General features: G+C 49.8%; 1 protein-coding gene across 5 annotated transcripts in view; it reads left to right on the top strand.

Moving 5' to 3' along the window:
* The first annotated feature begins 931 nt into the window (after positions 1 to 931).
* LOC138566076 (histone H3-like centromeric protein A) overlaps positions 932 to 19803 on the top strand; it is a 47819-nt gene continuing 28947 nt past the window's right edge. The window contains exons 1-2 of one of the 5 annotated variants that reach the window (XR_011301831.1): positions 932 to 1054; positions 5954 to 6038. Coding sequence is in view for 1 of the 5 variants with exons in the window: in XM_069643100.1 (XP_069499201.1) it covers positions 8410 to 8455 (46 nt within the window). In the remaining 4 variants the exon portion in view is untranslated. Of the gene's footprint in view, positions 1055 to 5953; positions 6039 to 8377; positions 8456 to 19803 lie in introns of those variants that run through there. The other 4 variants (XR_011301833.1, XR_011301832.1, XR_011301834.1 and 1 more) reach the window with 4 other exon arrangements.

The raw sequence follows: 19803 nt of genomic DNA on the forward strand, positions 1-19803 counted from the left end.
TGGTCTCCCCCTTTCGGCATATCCACAAACATACACAGATATTAAGGCCCACCTTGAGCACCCCAAATCTTAGCGTTGTAATGGTCTACCAGTATAAACACTATGCTCAGTTTCATTTTGCTTAAATAACAGTACCTTGTTTGTAATGGTAAACCCATTGAAATGTTGTTTTTGTTTTGCACTTATACCTGTTTGCAGTGCACCTCAATGAATCCAATTGGAAATTGCAAATAGGGCTGGCACTGGGCTGGGCTGGCTTCTTAGTGAGCCTGGCTGGGAGGGACTGGAGGAGGTGGAGTTTGCCCTGGCTGGGCTGGGCTTCAGCATTGCAAGCCTTGAGGGGGTGGAGTTTATCCGGGCCCAGGCTGGGCTGGGCTTCAGCATTGCAAGCCTTGAGGAGGTGGAGTTTGCCCCGGCTGGGCTGGGCTGGGCTTCAGTATTTCAAGCCTTGAGGAGGTGGAGTTTACCTGGGCCCAGGCTGGGCTGGGCTTCAGCATTGCAAGCCTTGAGGAGGTGGAGTTTGCCCAGGCTGGGCTGGGCTTCAGCATTGCAACCCTTGAGGGGGTGGAGTTTATCCGGGCCCAGGCTGGGCTGGGCTTCAGTATTGGAAGCCTTGAGGAGGTGGAGTTTGCCCAGGCTGGGCTGGGCTGCTTCAGCATTGGAAGCATGGAGGAGGTAGAGTTTCCCGGGCCCAGGCTGGGCTGGGCTTCAGCATTGCAAGCCTGGAGGAGGTGGAGTTTGCCCAGGCTGGGCTGCTTCAGCATTGGAAGCATGGAGGAGGTGGAGTTTCCCGGGCCCAGGCTGGGCTGGGCTTCAGCATTGCAAGCCTTGAGGAGGTGGAGTTTGCCCAGGCTGGGCTGGGCTGCTTCAGCTTTGCAAGCCTGGAGGAGGCGGAGTTTGAGCAGCCTGGGACTCAAGGAGGTGGAGTTTGCCCGGGCTCAGGCTGAACATTCCAGAATCACCAGCACGTGTCACAGTACAGCTCTGTTTGGGCTCCATCTAAAACCCTGCAGCCTGTCACACTTCCAAATGCTACAAGCTACGGAAATGTAAGGTGAGCACTGTTACCCTCGTTTTCCTCTTCCCTTTCTGTCTCGTGGCCTTCTTCCCCTCTGCTATCCCTTTTCTTCTTCCCTTTCAGTCTCGTGGCCTTCTTTCCCTCTGTTCTGCTTCCCCCTCTTTGTTTAAATCTAGTTCTGTGTGGTTGAGCATGGGACAAAAGGGGGGAACGGTGACCATCGATGTGACACATCACGTGTAGTCAGTAGTGCAGTCTTCCAACAGTCAGTCGCCTCAAGAAACAGGAGAGTACAGGCTACCTACGCCCGTTTGGAATTACCTAGCCCGAAATCTAGAGCATCATTTCAGGGTGGGAGGAACGATGAGGCCGATTAACCTGAGGATCAAGGATCAGGGAATGTTATGGGCAACAGGGCACTGCAAGGGTGTTGCTTGGAGGCAGAAACTACTGATGGGCATTAGAGTTGCTCCATGCTGCAGAGGGGGTGGGTGGGCAGTGGTCTGTCGCTCCCATACTTTTTATTTTGAAGTTTCACTGTTCCTATACTTTTATTTTAAAAATAAACTGTTCCGGAATGGTTTCGTTTTGAAATAAAAGTGTAGGAAGAAGTTGAAGCATGCACTTCGGTGCACCGCACTGCACCTTCCCATAGCAGGTATATTTGTTTTGGGGTTTGGATTGTGTGTGGGAGGGGGCGCAGGGATGGGGTTTGTGGGGAGAAGGGCAGACCAGCAGGGAACATACTTCCATTACTTCTTTTTGTACACCTGGAGGCACTTGCCTGTAACAGGTGGGACTAAACCACTCTTCTGCTTGGGCGCGGCTGGGGAGCCATCTTTCTGTCTACGAGGCGCGTCGGTGGGGGATGAGCACATTTCGTGACCTGTGACGGGTGTCATTGCCAGGAATCTGCCTGTGAGTTAGGATTTGCCTTCTTCCCATAAGCATGGGACAAAACCATGCTGCCTCGGGGCAGAGACAACGGGAAGGGCTGAGGTCTGTGAGAGGTTGAGAAAAAGCCAGCATTTTTTTTGTGAGTGGTACGTTGACCAGTGCTGGCGCTAGGGCCGGCTCTCGCCGGATGACGGATCCGGCCAGAGTCAGTTATGGGGGAGTGGGGGGGGGGGGTGTTAAAAAAATCACCCGCGAACTAGCTGTAACTTCCACTGGTGACCCGTGCAAGGGGTCACAAGAGGAAGTTACAGGCCTCGGCCCGGACCCATATTATTAATTTATTTGTGCAGTGTTCGTCGGATACATGGACCCAAATTATATATTTATTCATGCAATGTTTGTGGGATACCTGACTATGCGACGAACATTGCATAAATGAATAAATAAAGCGGGTCCATGTCACAACGATGCAGCCACCCAACTGCTTTCGGAGGGGAGCTGCAGGAGCTGTGCCAGGTGTGTGGTCCAAGTAAAAGAAAACGTTGTTTATGGCGAAGTACGAACATAAATCACCCTGTTTGAATAGTACCCACGTTTTATTTTTTATAGAATGGGATGAAAAAGGTGCATTTTAAAGAATATTTACTCAGCAAGATGGGTCTAAACTATTATGTGCAGTGTGAAGTAACTCATCACCAGTGCCATGGAAGTGGTATAAAGTTGAACTGATATATAGTTTGTAAAAGAAGCAGCATGAAAGAAATAGCGCCATTTAAAACTCTTATTTTGGACCTTTCCTTTAATCTGAGGTCAACTGTCAGCTCTGCCCCCCTAAACCCTGTCTCCCCGGCAGCGCCCCCCAAACTTCGCCCCCGCCCTTGTAGGCTGAGACCCCCCCCTAATTCATTTCCACCACTGATGGTGACCTCACTCTGCCTCTTGTGAAGGCGGAGGCTCGGACTGTTTTCCATATGTGGAGGAAGGGCCTAACACGCCCCGGAAGATCAGATATAACACGAAACACTACAGGTGTAGCCAGACGTTGCGCAAAACCAGCCTGGTACCTTATGCTAGGCGGGCAAAATAAGCTCTCTTTTTGCCAGTCCGGGGTAGGGCGAATGGTGGTGTGGAAGGTGGCAAATGCCCTGTTGCTGTCAAGAGTGGGGAAGAGCCACCTGCTGCCTCTACCAGTTTCGTTTGCGGAAAACAAACTGCTTTGTGTAAAGGGATGGTGGAGACCATTCACACCACTCCTGTGAATGTGAGAGGGCGCAGGAGCGCAATAGCGACCATTCACACCACCCCCTGTGAAGGTGAGAGGGCCCAATAGCGACCATTCACACCACCCCCTGTGAAGGTGAGAGGGCGCAGGAGCACAATAGCGACCATTCACACCACCCCCTGTGAAGGTGAGAGGGCCCAATAGCGACCATTCACACCACCCCTGTGAAGGTGAGAGGGCGCAGGAGCGCAATGGCGACCATTCACACCACCCCCTGTGAAGGTGAGAGGGCGCAGGAGCGCAATAGCGACCATTCACACCACCCCCTGTGAAGGTGAGAGGGCGCAGGAGCGCAATAGCGACCATTCACACCACCCCCTGTGAAGGTGAGAGGGCCCAATAGCGACCAATCACACCAGCCTCTGTGAAGGTGAGAGGGCGCAGGAGCCCAATAGCGACCTTTCACACCAACCTCTGAAGGGGAGAGGGCGTAGGGGCGCAATAGCGACCATTCACACCACCCCCTGTGAAGGTGAGAGGGCGCAGGAGCGTAATAGCGACCAATCACACCACCCCCTGTGAAGGTGAGAGGGCGCAGGAGCCCAATAGCGATCTTTCACACCACTCCCTGTGAAGGTGAGAGGGCGCAGTAGCGACCATTCACACCACCCCCTGTGAAGGTGAGAGGGCGCAGGAGCGCAATAGCGACCATTCACACCAACCTCTGAAGGGGAGAGGGCGTAGGGGCGCAATAGCGACCATTCACACCACCCCCTGTGAAGGTGAGAGGGCGCAGGAGCGTAATAGCGACCAATCACACCACCCCCTGTGAAGGTGAGAGGGCGCAGGAGCGCAATAGTGACGTTTCACACCACCCCCTGTGAAGGTGAGAGGGCGCAGGAGCGCAATAGCGACCTTTCACACCACCCCCTGTGAAGGTGAGAGGGCGCAGGAGCGCAATAGCGCGTGCCTCGTGGGTCCCACCATGGAAGGGCCGACTCTTCCAGCCAATTAAAGGTCTCGGGGACTCACATACCCTACTCACCCTTTAGATACCAGTCAAGTAGTTTATCTGATAGCCAGGCTGTGCTGATGGATGGCTTTCTTTGGTTGGGAGGGGATAGATGTTGCATTCTCTGAGTAGAGGTGGGGGGAGGGGTATTGAAGATCCTTCCAGATGCCTGGGGATGGAGTAGACACTGTTCGGCCAGATGTGTATTTCCCCTTGTTTCTGCTTTCCTCAGCACCCGCGGTTCATTTTGTCCTTATCAGTGGCGATGCATTTTGCAAAACATGCCTTTTGTTGAAATGGCAAAACTAGTTTTCCTGCCTTTTGCTTGTCTCGTTCTGTGGAAACATGCTTGTAAAATAATTGTTGGTGTGCCAACAAAAGGCATGTTGCAGTGCTGTGCAGTGCAGTGCCCCTCCCTCCCCAAGGACCAGTGCTGGTACATGGACGGTTGGCAGAACAGAACCTTTCTTCGGAAAGTGAATGGCGCACATGCAGCGGGGGCCAGCTCGAAGGGCCTGGCAGAATTCATCCAGACGTCTCGGGAATTCACGGATGCGCGAGGGCCTTCTTTAGAAGAAGGTCATGAAATGCTGAAGCCACGGTGCATGTGTAGAGCGCGGGGGCTTTGTGTACATCGGGAAGTGGGCCACCTGTTGCAGCCGGGAAGGGGGGGGGGTGGTGCTGCAGATCATGTGTCTGGCCGTTTTGCTGCATTGGGCATGCGTCAGATGCGGTTTCTGGTGCTAGAAAGGACTCGGGGTGGCCCTTTATTGCTGGCGTCATTCCCTTCTTGCCAAATCATTGGATGCATGCACCGCAGGGAAACGGGGGCCCCTGCAACCGCAGCAGGATGGAGCCAGGATCTTTTCTCACTAGGATGTGTGATAGTTTTACATTATGAATACAGTCAATCCCTGGGCAAGGTGACTGCCCGGAGCAGCTCCCAGACTGAAAAGCCACCCAAGGCTTTGCCCTCTGGTGACCAGGTGCTTTTAGACGCCCCCTTCTGACCACCAGTACCGTCCTCAGCTACTGATAACGCACCCTTTTCCCATCCAGATCAAGTGTAGGGTGGCCCAATACAGACGGAAAAAAAACAACAATACAATAAGTAACTAAAAGGCCCTGGGTCACTTTCTTCAGCACCTCCCCAGGTGCTTAATACTCATGCCTTTCTGCAGAGCTCCTGTCTTCACTAGCAGGGCAGATAGCTCAGTGAGTTAAGTGGTATCTGTCGAGGGCCCTCTCGGTGTTCCATCCTTCCACTGGACCATGCTAGCAGCGCTGTTTATTGTTACCTCTGAGAGAAGAGAAGCCCGGCCACTACCTTGGGAAGGAGACTTCTTGGCAATGAGCGCCTAGTCTTTCACAAGCAGGGCATCTAAGCACAAGGTGTTCAAGGTGGTGTGAGTGGATTGTCTAAGGGGGAGCAGGGGTACAGGACAGGCCAAGGGAAATGCTTAAGAATTGCTGGGTGCCCTCCGAAACACACACACAGAGGTGGAGCGACAGGCGTGAAACACTGCAGGGCACCAGGGAACGGAAATAAAGTTTATCTCTTTTTATGCCACCACCTGGAGATTTAAAGGCAGTAATCTCCTCGCCAATGTAACACAATATAAGACCTGCTACCTAACGAGACTAGGGATGACAACGCAAGATTGCAGTGAGGGAACATTTTAGAAGTGGGAGGTGAGGGTTTATAAGGTCCGGGACACACTCATTGGGCAAGGTCTAAAATGTATTCTAGTGCCTATTTGTTCCTTTCTAGTCTTGGTGAAAAAATGTTATTTTCCTCTTGTAGTGCATCAGAGGGCAGACTAGAGAGTGCATTGGCTGAGAGCCTGGAGGAAAGCAGAGCACCTTCCGGATCTCATGTTACAATTGAGGTAAAATGTGGGCTGAGAGGAAGAGATGACTACTACTAGTGGGAGGATGGGGGGGAGGGCTCGTGGGCCTATTGATTGTATTTGCCTCCATATACCTGACAAGTCGGCTAGATTTCGTTTCGTGTTGTTGCTAATGCACTTCTAGCGCTTGCAGACTCACTCCCACCCCAACCACCAGCTCCTTCCCACACAGTACCTTCAATCATGGGTGGACTGGCCTATAGAGAACTCTGGGGATTTTCCGGTAGGCCTCTACACCCTGGGCCTCTTCTGTGATGACCCTTTTTATTTCCACATTTTCACATAGGAAAGGGGTTGGGCTTGCTGAAAATATGTAATATGGGGCCAATTTGAACATTATTTCCAGGGCCTCTTGGTCCAGTCCACCCCTGCTTTCAATCCACCCGACTCCTTCCCCAACCACGCTCCGGGATTGGGTTTGTTGCCCTGTGTCAACTTCTGTGAGGGTCCAAGACATATGCCACTATCCATCCATTTGAGTCTGTCCTACAAAAGTTCTTTGCGAGCGAGTTACGGCACGGGTCATATGTTTATAATTAAAAATCTAACCTATGATTTTATACTTGCACCAAATAGTGGAGGTTTGTTGCAAAGAATCTTCATATCTATGTTTATTACACAACTTTTATTACATGTCTTAAAATCCCTGAACGTACATTAGGCTTACATTGATTTTTCAGGTCGACATTATTTTGCATTCTGGGACTTAAAGTTTACCATTCTGGATGTAAAATTTTAAGCCACAATATCATTTTGGCTTTTGGGATTTACATGTTCATGTGGCTTTAATGCCCAGTGATGGCGGGGGAGGCAGTTGTTTGTAAATTAAAATGAAGGGAGAGAGGGGTGACTGGGGCAAGTGGTTCTCCATCCCATCATTTTATTTAGCAAATGACGTGTCCCTTCCCCCTGCTCGAGTCTGTCAGACGCGTTCTGTGCCTCACGTCAGATGGCGCCAGGGTCTTTAAACCCCTCAGGTGGAAAGGGGCCACGAGTCACTCTGAAGGGGGTTACTCTACAGCAGCTGCCCCGATTATTTGCAGTGCCACCATCAGTGCCAGCAGCAGGTTTTGAACACGGCGATATATTAGTTACATTCATTCAGGAGTTTTAAATGTGGGCTTTGAGCACTCACCTTAAAATTTCAAGCTGTGTTTGCTGGGTCCCTCCGGCTGTCACTTTGATCCCATGTTATCACCTCAGTCATTGCCTTAACAATCGTCTGTCCCACTTCTTAGCTATGGCATTTCGCAGGCCATAGGCAATTGGGCAATGGGCATGTAGTGTTTCAGATCCATGTTGGCCGGTGGTCATCTCCTGTGACTGTCTTGATTCAAGACACAAGATGGACATCCAGCAGGGATCTGAAACACTAAATGCACATTTGCCTGCCCCAATGCCCATATAAATCCTTCTTCGTTAGTCACTAGAATCACTGCGGCAGTCGGAGGCGCACCTGTGGTGTTAGAGTATACATTATAATGCAGACAAAAGAAATATAGCCCGTGGGTGGGTGGGGTTGCTAAATTTATACAGTGCAGCTAGAGCAACTGTTAGGTGAAGTAGTGAAAACCAAATCCAACAATGATGAATGCATTGCAAATAGGGCTGGGCTGGCAGTGTGTTGTTCACTGAACCTGGGGGACTGGAGGAGGTGGAGTTTGCCCGGGCCCAGGGAGGGTTGGCTTCAGCAAGCCTGGGAGTGGTGGAGGTGGAGTTTGCCCGGGCCCAGGGTGGGCTGGCTTCAGCAAGCCTGTTTCTGTTTTTCAAGTGTACTGCAGTGCACTTCAATGAATGCATTGCAAATAGGGCTGGGCTGGCTGTGTTGTTCACTGAACCTGGGGGACTGGAGGAGGTGGAGTTTGCCCAGGCTGGGCTGGCTTTAGCAAGTCTGAGGGGAGGAGGCAGAGTTTTCCCAGGCCCAGGCTGGGCTAGCTTCAGAAAGCCTGTGAGGGGAGGAGGTGGAGTTTTCCGGGCTGGGCTGGCTCAGCAGCCTGGACTCCCTAGAGGAGGTGGGGTTTGGTTTCAGCAAGCATGGGAGTGGGAGGAGGTAGAGTTTGTCCAGGCTGGGCTGGCCTTAGCAGCCTGGGAGTGGAGGAGGTGGAGTTTGCCCAGGCTGGGCTGGCCTTTGCAGCCTGGGAGTGGAGGAGGTGGAGTTTGCCCAGGCTGGGCTGCCCCTCACTGCCTGGGAGTGAAGGAGGTGGAGTTTGCCCAGGCTGGGCTGGCCTTTGCAGCCTGGGAGTGGAGGAGGTGGAGTTTGCCCAACCCAGGCTGGAACATTCCTGAATTGTGCAGTGTCAGATATGGTTGAGGTTTGGGCTCCATAACCTGCTGTGACACTTCCAAACCTATGTGCTGTGACTGCTTGTACCACGGATTTCAACGGTTCCAGGAAGGTCAGCAGCCCCCACACCTATCCTCTTTTTCTTCCCTCCCTTCTCATGGCCTTCTTTCCCTCTGTCCTGCTTCTCCCCCTTTGTTCAAATCTAGTGCTGTATGATTATTGCCCCTTAATAAGTGTAATTGCTACTTATATGTGTTGTTATTATCTATCTACTATCTTGTGAAGGTCTATATTTTTAAACAATTGAACCCATTTGGGTGCATCAGGCAAGGACATCTGGCTGTCACGCTAAGTTGTCAGCACCAGCGCGTGACAAACTGTCCCCTGAGCTGTGCGCTCCATATACTGATAGTGAGGGACATGTTGTGTAAGGAGCGGGTCTTAAAAAGAGGCGGGTTCTACTAGTGCTGAAGAATGGCGTTGCAGTTGGAAGCTCGGGAAGGGGTGTGTGAGATAGTGTCCCAAACTGAGCTAAAGGAGATGTGCCCAGGGAGTTGCGATCACGTGGTACGAGGGTGGGTTGAGGTAGGGTTCATGCATTCACCAATGTTCCCAATAGTTGGGGTGACGCCAGGTTCTGAGACCTACCATGCCGTGGTCGAAGTGTGCAGGAGCGGGGAAACCCATGCTTTTCTATTTTGCATTTCACTGTTCCTATACTTTTATTTTTTATAAAGAAACCGCTCCGGAATGGGTTCTTTTTAAAATAAAAGTATAGGAACTATTAGAAAGTCTGCCGTCTGATCCGAGTAAGGGTTGTGATATCTCTGCAGCTGTGCCCGTGTTTTTCTGCATTAAATGCATGCAACCACTAAGGGCGCAGGCCCAGCCACAGCACGATTTCTACAGAGGGCGTGTGTTCCTATTGGAGTAAAGTACTCACTTTATGTTCCCGAGTTTCCCTTCAGTGAAGTCTGCAGAGTGACACAGAACGCTCTTAAGATTCTTCTGCTAGTGCGCCATTTCAGGACACCCCAGGGCACCGGCTCACACTTAAAGGTAAGCCAGCCTTATAATTAACCAGTCGTTTCATCCCTGGGCCTGGCCAAGTTCTATGGCAATCTGTCAGCAAACGAGTAAACGCACAAATGTTAATTTTATATTTGCATTTCATGACCGTTGGTTGGGAACCACATTGCATATGAATAGAGATCTTTGCCTTGCCAATACAACGGTCATGAAATACAAAAGTTAAAAGCTCAGTTTACTTGTGGTTTTTTTTCTATTACTTGAAAACCCGTGTTTTAATTCAGTTGTGTTGCTGTGGTGGGCGGGAGCGGTGCTCCTATACTTTATTTTAAACGTTTTACTTTTCCTATACTTTTATTTTAAAAAGAAACCATTCCGGATAGGTTTCGTCTTAAAAAAAAAGCGTAAGTAGAAGTTGAAATGTGGACCTCCATGCACTGCACTCAACATTCCCTTAAACAGCAGGTGTTTTGTTTGGGGTTTTGAATTGCGTGTGGGGGGAGCGAGATGATGGGGTTTGGGGGAGCGTGGTGAAGTCAGCACGAAGCATTGCTCCACTACTTTTCGCACACATCGACCACTGAGCCATCCTCCCTTACTCGTGTCTTGGGAATGGTTTTCGTTTAGAGACCTGTGTTTATGTAAGGGATTTGTTTTTGAATGAGCACATGGTCACTTTTGGCGGTTAAGTGATTGCCGCGTGAGGCCTTGCAAGGCAGTAACAAGCCTATGCTCTAATGGCAGAATGCACTTGCTGGTGCTAGGCAGTACTTTGCACCCCGAGGACTAGTGTTGTGTAGGATTCCTACAGAAAAACCCTCCACTGAGGTGTTCTTTCTGCCCCACCCCTACCAACTTCCTTCTACTTCCAACTCCTTATTATCGCTTGCACCTGCAAGGTCAAATCTGCAAGCTAATAACTGTTCCCATAAAGTGACAGGTGAACACCATCCTCCCGAAAAATATTGAAGTCCTCATATACTATTTCATTGTGCTCCAAAACCAACACTTTAGCCAAGCCACATTTTACCATCTCTATTGACACTCTTACTCGCCCGCTCTATTGAACCCTCACTTACTGCTCTCCTCCAAATTCCTTGGCAACAGTTTTGTCCACCCTACACTAGCCTTGGGCCATATATCCCGGACTCATACCAAATCCCTCTTCATTTTTCTCAGCAGAGCCACACCTGTGTCTCTTACTAGGTCATTCTCCAAAGCATGAATTATCACCCCACCCTCTGGAGGCTCTCTTTCAACCCCACCAACATAGGCAGCTGCTTATCCCAACGAAGCTCCCCTAAACCTGACCAGCTTACCAGCATCACTTTGTAGCTGAACCCCAATTGGGCGCCCAAAAACCCTTTTCTCCTCCTCCTTCCCCACCCAGTTAACAATAGAGTGGCCCACAATTCAAATCTGCGGCATTTCCCCCGACCTCCGCACTGCATCTGAAAAAGAAATTACAATATCACTTTCCAGTCACGATCATCCCGCAACATTCAGCCATCCCCTGCGCCCCCTGTCCATATTTCAAACAGCCCCTTTACCCAAGTCCCTGATATACCATTGTAGTTACCCTTGTACCTACACCGACCCCAACTTTTCACCGTATCTTCAGATAAACCCAACCGACTACCTTCAGATGCCGCACCCATCCTAAATGAATGAGTTCCAAACTCCTACACCTTTCCCCCACCCCTACCAACGCCTTCCTCAGACAACCCATCCTCCTTGATCAGCTCCTTATTCCCACTACGGAAACACCCCCCGGTCCTTTCCTACCTGGCCCCCTATAATTCGCAGCTTTAACACCCATCCTTTAAACAATGCACCTACCCCACTTAGACCCCTGTTCTTCCTCTATCCTACTACCCTTCTGTTCACCCTTGCCCCCTGCCCTCCATCACCTTCCTACTATTGCGCTGTGTTGCCCACCCTTCAACGAGGGCCCAGTGGACCCCCGTCCATGCAGGCCCTTTTTTCCTGATTACTCCTCCCACCACTGCACCAGGAGCCAAACCTGCGCCCCCGTCCATGCAGTCCAATCCATATAACTTAATCTTCCAACACCATGCGTCCATTACGTCCATTACACCATGTTTCCAACCTGCACCAGGGGCCCTCGTGCACCCCCGTCCATGCAGTCACCTCTCCTCATTTCCCCAACTGCACCAAGGGCCAAACGAGCCAAGTTCCTCCTGTGCTGTGCATACTCAGTTCCTGCGCTAGCATGTGCCCTGTCTACTGCCCCTCCTGCAAACCGGGGCTACTACCGTGCGCTCGAAGTTGCGATATCCTCTTAACCTCTGTGAGTCTCTCCTCATTAACTCTGTGCCGCTATAACCCTCTCACGTCCCCCCAAAGCTTGCTCACCTTGTCGTGTTGCAAGCGTGAGAGCTTCGTCGCCATCCTCCATGCCCTCCCAACGACGGCCACCACCCCTAACATTTTTCACAGTTACATCCCCCTGTGGCCCTCCCCCACCCTACCTAAACGTCTTCCTCCTCACCCCCTCCAACATCCTTGGGATCGCCCCCAAAACCTCTCCCCAACCTTTGCACCCCCCTCCGTTTCCGATGGAACCTACAGGAACCCCCCGCTTTAACTGGCATACAGTCCTTCCCCCCACCTCCATGCCCCACTCCTCGCCCTTTCCCTCTGTCCCCTGCCTGAAAACAATGTGTAATCGGATGCCGACCCGCACACCTGCTGCACTCGTTTTTAAATTTACACATTATCCTTGTGCAGCCTTCTTTATTGAACGCCCAACATGCTGCTGAGGGCTGACCTCTGCCTTATCTCCCCACCCCTTCCGGGGTGGGGCGACCAAGAAAGGGCCGGTAAGGCACGGTTAAGCTGCTTGCCGTGTGTACCGTTGGAGCTGGCCTTGTCGGCGCCATCCATTGCAACCAGAGATCCATAGCCATTTCCCCCCAAACCGCCCAACTGTCCTCGGCCAACCTTTCTCTAAATTCGTCATGAAGCACCCACGCGAAGCCCCCAAAACTCGTGAATGCCTTTCTAATCATTCCCTTTGCCCGCTCTTGGCAAGGGTAACAGGAAAGCTTCCTTTCAGAAAACCCCCGAAATTCCCAGTGCCCAACTACACGCACTAAACCTAACAAGATCTACGGAGCCCCCAACACGTACAAAGAAGGGCTTTAAAATCAGCCCTTATATATTTATTTTTTTATTCAGTGCCCCCCCCCCCCCAGTCAACCAACCAACCTAAAACCCTGGCAACTGCCCCTATTGCCCCCCCTAGCTCCTTAATTGGTCCAAGACTTACAACCCCTCCCCTACATATCAAGGCTGCCACTTCTCAGAAGGGCTTAGAAGCAGCAGTACACGCCGCCTACTGGAGGCGTGCGGGCGGAACCGCACCGCTATGCCCTGAGGAAAACCTGCCGTGCCTCTCCCCACTCAATACAATAATAACAGTGAGGTCCCTTCAAGGGATCCGCACTGCCACATCTGGCCGTGACCTCTGGCCCCAGCAGCTCCCTCACACGGGGCGATGAACGCACCCCAACACCTATCCCAAATCCCCCCAACCAGCACGGGAACACTACAGCAGGGGACAATTTTTTGCCCCGGAGGGGCTTGCCGTCCGCCCAGCAGCAGCTCTCCTCCAAACAGAGCCCCAGGGACCGGCAGCTACCACACTTCCCAACGAACTTCCAGCAACATGTAGGACCGGATTGCCTAAGCCCTGCCCCCCCTCTAAAGGATACCACAAGGAGGCTGCACAAATAAAATGCGGTAAGGGGGGGGTACCTTATCTATGGTACCCCCGGCTATTGCATAAACTTATTATATTTATTTTTTTATTATCCACAATAGTATTACTTAGGCCCAAGCCTAACCTCCCCCACTACCTACCAGAAACCCTACCTCCTTTCACTACCCGCCAACCTAGGCCCAGATCAGGGAAGGCTCAGGAGCAGGCAACCTGGACAAACGCTCGTCCTAATCGTCACCTGCTCCCGAACCTTCCCTGCCCCCCTTAAATAGCCCTGGAAGCACCCTATGCTCAGGCCAGCTAGCTGGCCTGTGCAGCGCCCACAATATCCCCGGGGAAACGCTTTGCGTTCCCCCCGGGGCCCCTCTTTGTAGCTTGTGGGGGTACTGTACCACGATATTGCTCTGGTCTTTACATGGTAGGTTTCTTTGCTAATTATTCTCCTGTTTGATTCCCGAATTCCTTGCAGAACTGTTGGTGTCCACTCTTTTTAGGACCATCTATTTCAAGCGGGTCTTTTCGATACCTATAGCGTTTAATAAAACTTGTATTTCTGTTTGCAGCCTCAGATCAACAGGTATTATTACTCAATTCAGTGGCACTTTACAAAACTCAATGGGTCTTGGTTAAGTGGATATGTATTTATTTATTTTAGGAGTTAATTGTATTGCATAATGCACCGCATATGATGTTGTAAGAAAAGGTTATCATTTGCAGGTGGTTAGAATCTTACTTGATGCTGGACTGGTCCTCCATCCCCTACCCTTCAGTTGCTATCCTGGGTGTGGGAGGGTTTAGTCGAAGGCTAGTTTTTAGAGGTTTTCTGCTACAGATAGTTTGGATCGTTGAGGTTGTTTCATACACTTGGCCCTTGAAGCAGCAACCTTGTTTGAGTAGCTTGAGGCATCTATTTGCTGATGGCTGTTTTTTAGAGGGGGTGAAAGGGATACATTCTGTAGGGGGTGAAGGAGATAGATTTTCTTGGTAATGTTGCCCATTTCTCCTGTAGGTCTTGTCTACGGTTCAGTATGTCTTGAATTTGATTCTGCACTGGGAGCCAGATGAGGGCGTAGGGGGATGGTTTCAATTAGTCCTGTTTTCCGATACTCTGGCACATTTCGGCAGCCTGATCTTTCAACTTACTGGCGAGTTTCTTTGGGAGTCCAGTGTAGAGAATGTTCAAGTAGTCTGTTTGTGCCATCACCAAGGCTCTCATCAATTAATGGTTTGAAGGGTTTTCCTGAGTAGGCACAGTTGGTAGCTGGTCAGTCTGAGAAAAGTGTTAAAAATGAGTCCTAGGTTTATCTCTGGCTTATATGGGTCTGTGGCATGCGCATTCGCTGTTCACACGTTTGTGTGATGCATGCTTGCATCCGAGGGTGCACACATATGCGTGTGACTGAATAGTGATCGGCCCAGCCAGTATTTTAAAAAAGTGTCCTCCACATGTCAAGATTGCAGTGGGGGAAGGGAACATGTTTGGGAGGGGAAGGTTATAAGGACCGGGACACACTCACTGTTTGGGCAAGGTCTAAAATGTATTCTGCCTATTTGTTCTTTTCTAGCCTTGGTGAAAACATTTTATTTTCCTCTTGTAGTTCATCAGAGGGGAGAGTGCAATTTGGCTGAGAGTCTGGAGGAAAGCAGAGCACCTTCCGCATCTTATATTACAATTGAGACAAGATGTGGGCTGAGAGGAAGAGATGAGCTGACTACTACTAGTGGGAGGAGGGCATTATGGGCCTATTGATTGTATTGCCACTATCCATTTATGCAAGACAAGTCGGCTACATTTCGTTTTTTTTTTGTCGTTGCAAAAACGCTTCTAGCGCTTGCAGACTCACTCCAACCCCCAGCTCCTTCCCAGCACATTCAATCAGGGGTGGACTGGCCTATTAGAGAACTCTAGAGATTTTGCCAGGAGGCCTCTGCACCCTGGGTCTATTTTGTGTGATAACCTATTTTATTTCCACATTTTCTCATGGGAAAAGGGTTGGGCTTGTTGAAAATGTGTAATATGGGGCCACTTTGAAAGGCCTCTTTTGGTCCAGACCACCCCTGCCTTCAATCCACCCGCCTCCTTCCTCCCCAACCACACTCCATGATTGGGCCTGTTTCCCTGTGTTAACTGTTGCCCTGTGTTAACTTCTGCAGGCTTACCAACCCATATGATTTAACATTGTGGCTGGAAGGTAGGTTTGGTGCAGCACTACTATCCATCCAAATGAGTCTGTCCTACAAATGTTCTTTGTGAGCGAGTTATGTCACGGGTCATATGAAAAAGTAACCACATATGATCTTATACTTGCACCAAATAGTGGAGGTTTGTTGCAAAGAATCTGCATATCTATGTTTGTTTATTACACAACTTCTTTTATTGCACGTCTTAAAATCACTTAAAGTTACTGTGGGCTTAAATAGATTTTTCAGGTCGACATTATTTTGCATTCTGGGACTTACAGCTGTGTTTGCAGAGTTTGCTGGATCCCTGTGGCTGTCACTTTCCTCCCATGTTAACACCTCAGTCATTGCCTTAACAACCATCTGTTCCATCCACTTCTTAGCTATAGCATTTTGCAGGCCAGGGGCAATTGGGCATGTAGTGTTTCACATCCATGCTGGCTGACCATCGCTTGTGACTGTCTTAAACCCGCACTATTTCTGTTTTCCTACAGAAAGTGTTTCCAGACGGCGCACTTTTACGTGGAGGAGTAGGACAGCAGTTCACTTCACGTTGTGCCAAATGAAAGTATAATAACTTGGCAGACTGCAAATTGGTCTCCCTCTTTCGGTTGATTAAGACTGCATATCCACAAACATTATGCGCAGATATCAAGGCCCACCTTGAGCACTCCAAATCAATGTTATTATCTAATTTGGAGTCAAGGGTAGGAGAGATCCTTGTGAAAGCAGACACAGTTCTCAAGACACTGATTGTTAATCCTGTACAAACTAAAAAAGGAAATAGAACGGATGGACTGGATCTCAACTATTGACGATATGCATAGCTCAGTCCGTTCAAATTCATTCTTAGTGGTTAAGAAATTGGAGTTTCCCAAGGTACCTAGTGAAATTCCCTGATTGGAAGGCTAGGAAAAACTTCCTTAGACTCCGGCTGAATTTGGTTCACACTGGTGAGGTTCTCGCCAGATGGGGGCAGGGGAGTCTGCCAATAAACTGTGTGTGATATGTAAGAACCCGGAGAAGCAAACCTTAAAACACCTCCTGATAGATTGTGAGGGCACTTAGCTCACAAGAGCAGCTTTTTCCAAATATTTGTGGGCAGAAGTGATGGAATACCAACAGGTATGTTTTGGGATAGACTTATCTCTGGTTGTGAGACAGCGTTGACAAGAAAGGTGATACAGGTCATTGAAAGAAGCAATATTATCACCTGAATGTCGTGCCCCTTCATACTTGGCCTTTATCTTTGAATCCTCTTCCTTATTTGTCTCTTTGGGTTCTGGTGGACTAAATTGTGTTCTTCATTTTTTGGGGGAAATTATATGTATATATGTTAATGACAATGTTTTCATTTTTTTTTAGTATTGTGAAGTTATTTTACATTTTGATCTGTATTTTGTTTTTGATACATATATTGAAGTTTAAAAATGAATCTGCGCTTAAAAGGTTTTTGTAACCATATACAAAAAATAAAAAAAAAGAATAATACCCATTCCAGGAGAGTCAAGTCACTGGTGGCTCCCGGTACATTATAAGCATTTTGAAAAATGATTCCCTTCCCCCAGCCCAGTTTTCTTTAATCTTTTGCTGATTGGCATGCTTTGGTGAAGTGAAGCGCACTTTTTCTTTTTTCACAAGTGTTTAGCGTTCCTGAGCTCTCGGGCAAGGCAGCATTGTGCTCTTTTTGCAAATTCTGTAGCGTTTGCAAAAAAGAGTACAATGGAGGAAGACCTTTAATGGGTGCTTGGGTGGCAGCTTCCACATAGCAGAACTTTCAAGTGTATGGACAGACGCATTCCCTGGTTGAAAGCTCGAATACGGATGGTGTCTGTCAAAGCGCAAGGGCAGACAGTTGTGCCACGCTGGTGCGGTGAGCAGCACCAAGCTCTGTTTGTTGTCTTGTTTCTGGTCCTGTCATGCCATGACTCTGTAGTTCAGCCAAGGCGAGTCAACATAACCCAAAATATAAGGGGGGGCTAAAGCCCGGTCTGCTCAATGGCCGTTGCGCCATAGAGTATGTGTTTGGGTGGGTCACACATGGAACTAAGCCAACTTCCACAAACCTGAATTGCGCTTGATAGAGACAAAATATATATAATGCATGACAAGACGGAGGGCCTATCTCGGCATCTTTATCTATGATCCCGCATGTCATTGCGGTTTTCCAAACTGGGCTCTTTTTACTGAGGGTGCTCCGGAAAGGTTCTACCCTTCCTGCCCCCGCATCTTCGGCCCAGGGTTGTTGCCTCTTGTTTCCAGTAGGTTGGATTACTGTAATGCTCTATATCTGGCCCAACCAGTTGGCCTAATCCATCGGCTACAGCTGCTTCAAAACATGGCTGCTCGGATAGCCACAGACACACCACACCGTATGGCTCTCACATCAGCCCAGTGTTACATCGCCTGCATTGGCTCCCGGTGAAACAGAATTGTTTTCAAATATCTGTCCTTCACTGGGCCTACCATCAAGTTGGAGAGGATTTTCTCTAGGACAAATTTCAACCTTACACTCCTTGTCTACCATTGCGTTCTGGCAATGCTTGCTTGGCCTTCAGCGAACGGGGGGCCGGCCTTCTTGGTGGCCCGCTAATAAACTTTGGAACAGTCTTCCCTCTCAACTCAGGTTGACTGGGAACCACCTGCTCTTTCGCCGTTTGTTAAAAACTGAACTTTTCATTCAGTTTTGAGGGTCGCTTCCATAGTTCTGTGGACATCCGCGCGCCAAGATGCCCTTGGGCGAATCTGCGCGCTATAAGGACTCTAACATAACACCTACCCTCCTCCTCCCATTCCTACAACTGACTCCTTCCCTGACACAGCCCTTGCCGATCTCAACCTCTATCTCCAACACTCTTGACACTCCTGCCCCTGCCATAAGGATCCGACTGAAGCCTTCCAAAAAGTGCAACTCTAGGTACGACTCCGACCTGGCTGCCCGTAAACGCAAATGTAGGGCAGCAGAGCGGAAATGGAACTCATTGAGCAGACCATCTGACAAACTGACCTGCACCCTCCTTCAAAAGCAATATCAACTCTGCATCCGCTCAAAAAAAAGTCTTTATTCAAGTCTGCATGTCCGAGGCATCAAACAACACAGCCACACTTTTCAAAGTCTGAAAGGAACTGGCCAATCCTTCAGTAGCCTCTTCTTCTGTCACAACCACACAGGACCTTTGCTCGGCCCTGGCTACCCACTTCATCACAAAAACCCAAGACATCCTTTTCTCCCCCTCTTCCACTCCACAGCACACACCAACACTGGAGCCTCCCTTGGCCCTCTCCTTTTACCCTCCTCTCTCTCACCGGTCACACCTGATGATGTCACCAGACAACTCCGGTCTATGGAGGCTTCATCCAAACAGGTGGACCCCTGCCCCTCAAAAACCATTAAGGACAATATTGATTCCTTCGCCCCAGCCTTGGCTGATCTCTAATCTCTCCTTCTCAACTGGAGTTTTCCCAACTGCCCTTAAGCACTCCCTTGTGCACCCTCTGCTCAAGAAACCCCCTGCCAACCCTCCATTCTGGCAAACTACCGCCCTATCTCCATCATTCCCTTCTTGGGCAAACTTCTGGAGAAATTGGCTGTCACACAACTGACCTCCCACACTGAATCTATTGGCTGCTTCCATGATCATCAGTCTGGATTTAGAGCATCCAAAGGCACAGAAACTGCTCTTCTGAACACCCGTGAAGACCTGCTCTCAAATCCTAACACTAACACTCCCTCTGTCCTCATTCTCCTTGACCTCTCCTCTGCCTTTGACACAATTGACCACAATATCCTGATCTCATGGCTCATTGACATCATGGGAGTTACAGGTCAGGCTCTGGCATGGTTAATCTCCTTTCTCTCCAACCGCCCATCCCAGGTGGAACTCAGCCTTTCCTTCGGCAACTGCTCTCTCAACCTGTGGCGTTCCCCAGGGTTCTAACCTCTCCCCCTGGTTCATCAACGTATATATGGCTGCCTTGGCATGTGTGATTGCCACTTTCACCTCTAAATTCCAGTGTTAAGCAAATGACACGCAACTATCTTTCAGGCTACCCTTAGCCGCCTACTCCTTCTCGCTCTTATCTGACTGTCTGCTATTCATTCATGGTGTGCTGCCAACAACCTCTGCCTCAACGCCAGTAAGACTGAGATTGTTCACATTGGAACCCCTGCTCCCGCTTTTCCACTTTCACTCTGTCCGGCCTCCCTTGGCCCTGCGCCCGCACCCACATGCAAGGCAAAAAACCTCAGGGTCATCTTCGACTCCACTCTATCCTTCTCCTCTCACATCGCTGACATCTCAAAAAAGTTAACTATCAGCTACACCTCCTCAGAGGTCCTCTACCTTTCCTCACTTTCCCCCAGCGGCGTACTGTCTCTAGAGCCTTGGTTCTCTAGGCTGGACTATTGCAACAGCCTCTTCTTCCTCCCTTCTTAGGCCCTGTGCCCTCTGCAACTCATCCAGAACAGAACCGCAAGACTTATGCTTGGCCTCAAGCCCAGTGAC

Source organism: Ambystoma mexicanum, chromosome 2p (genome assembly GCF_040938575.1).
Source record: "Ambystoma mexicanum isolate Mex_15411 chromosome 2p, UKY_AmexF1_1, whole genome shotgun sequence".
NCBI lineage: Eukaryota > Metazoa > Chordata > Amphibia > Caudata > Ambystomatidae > Ambystoma > Ambystoma mexicanum.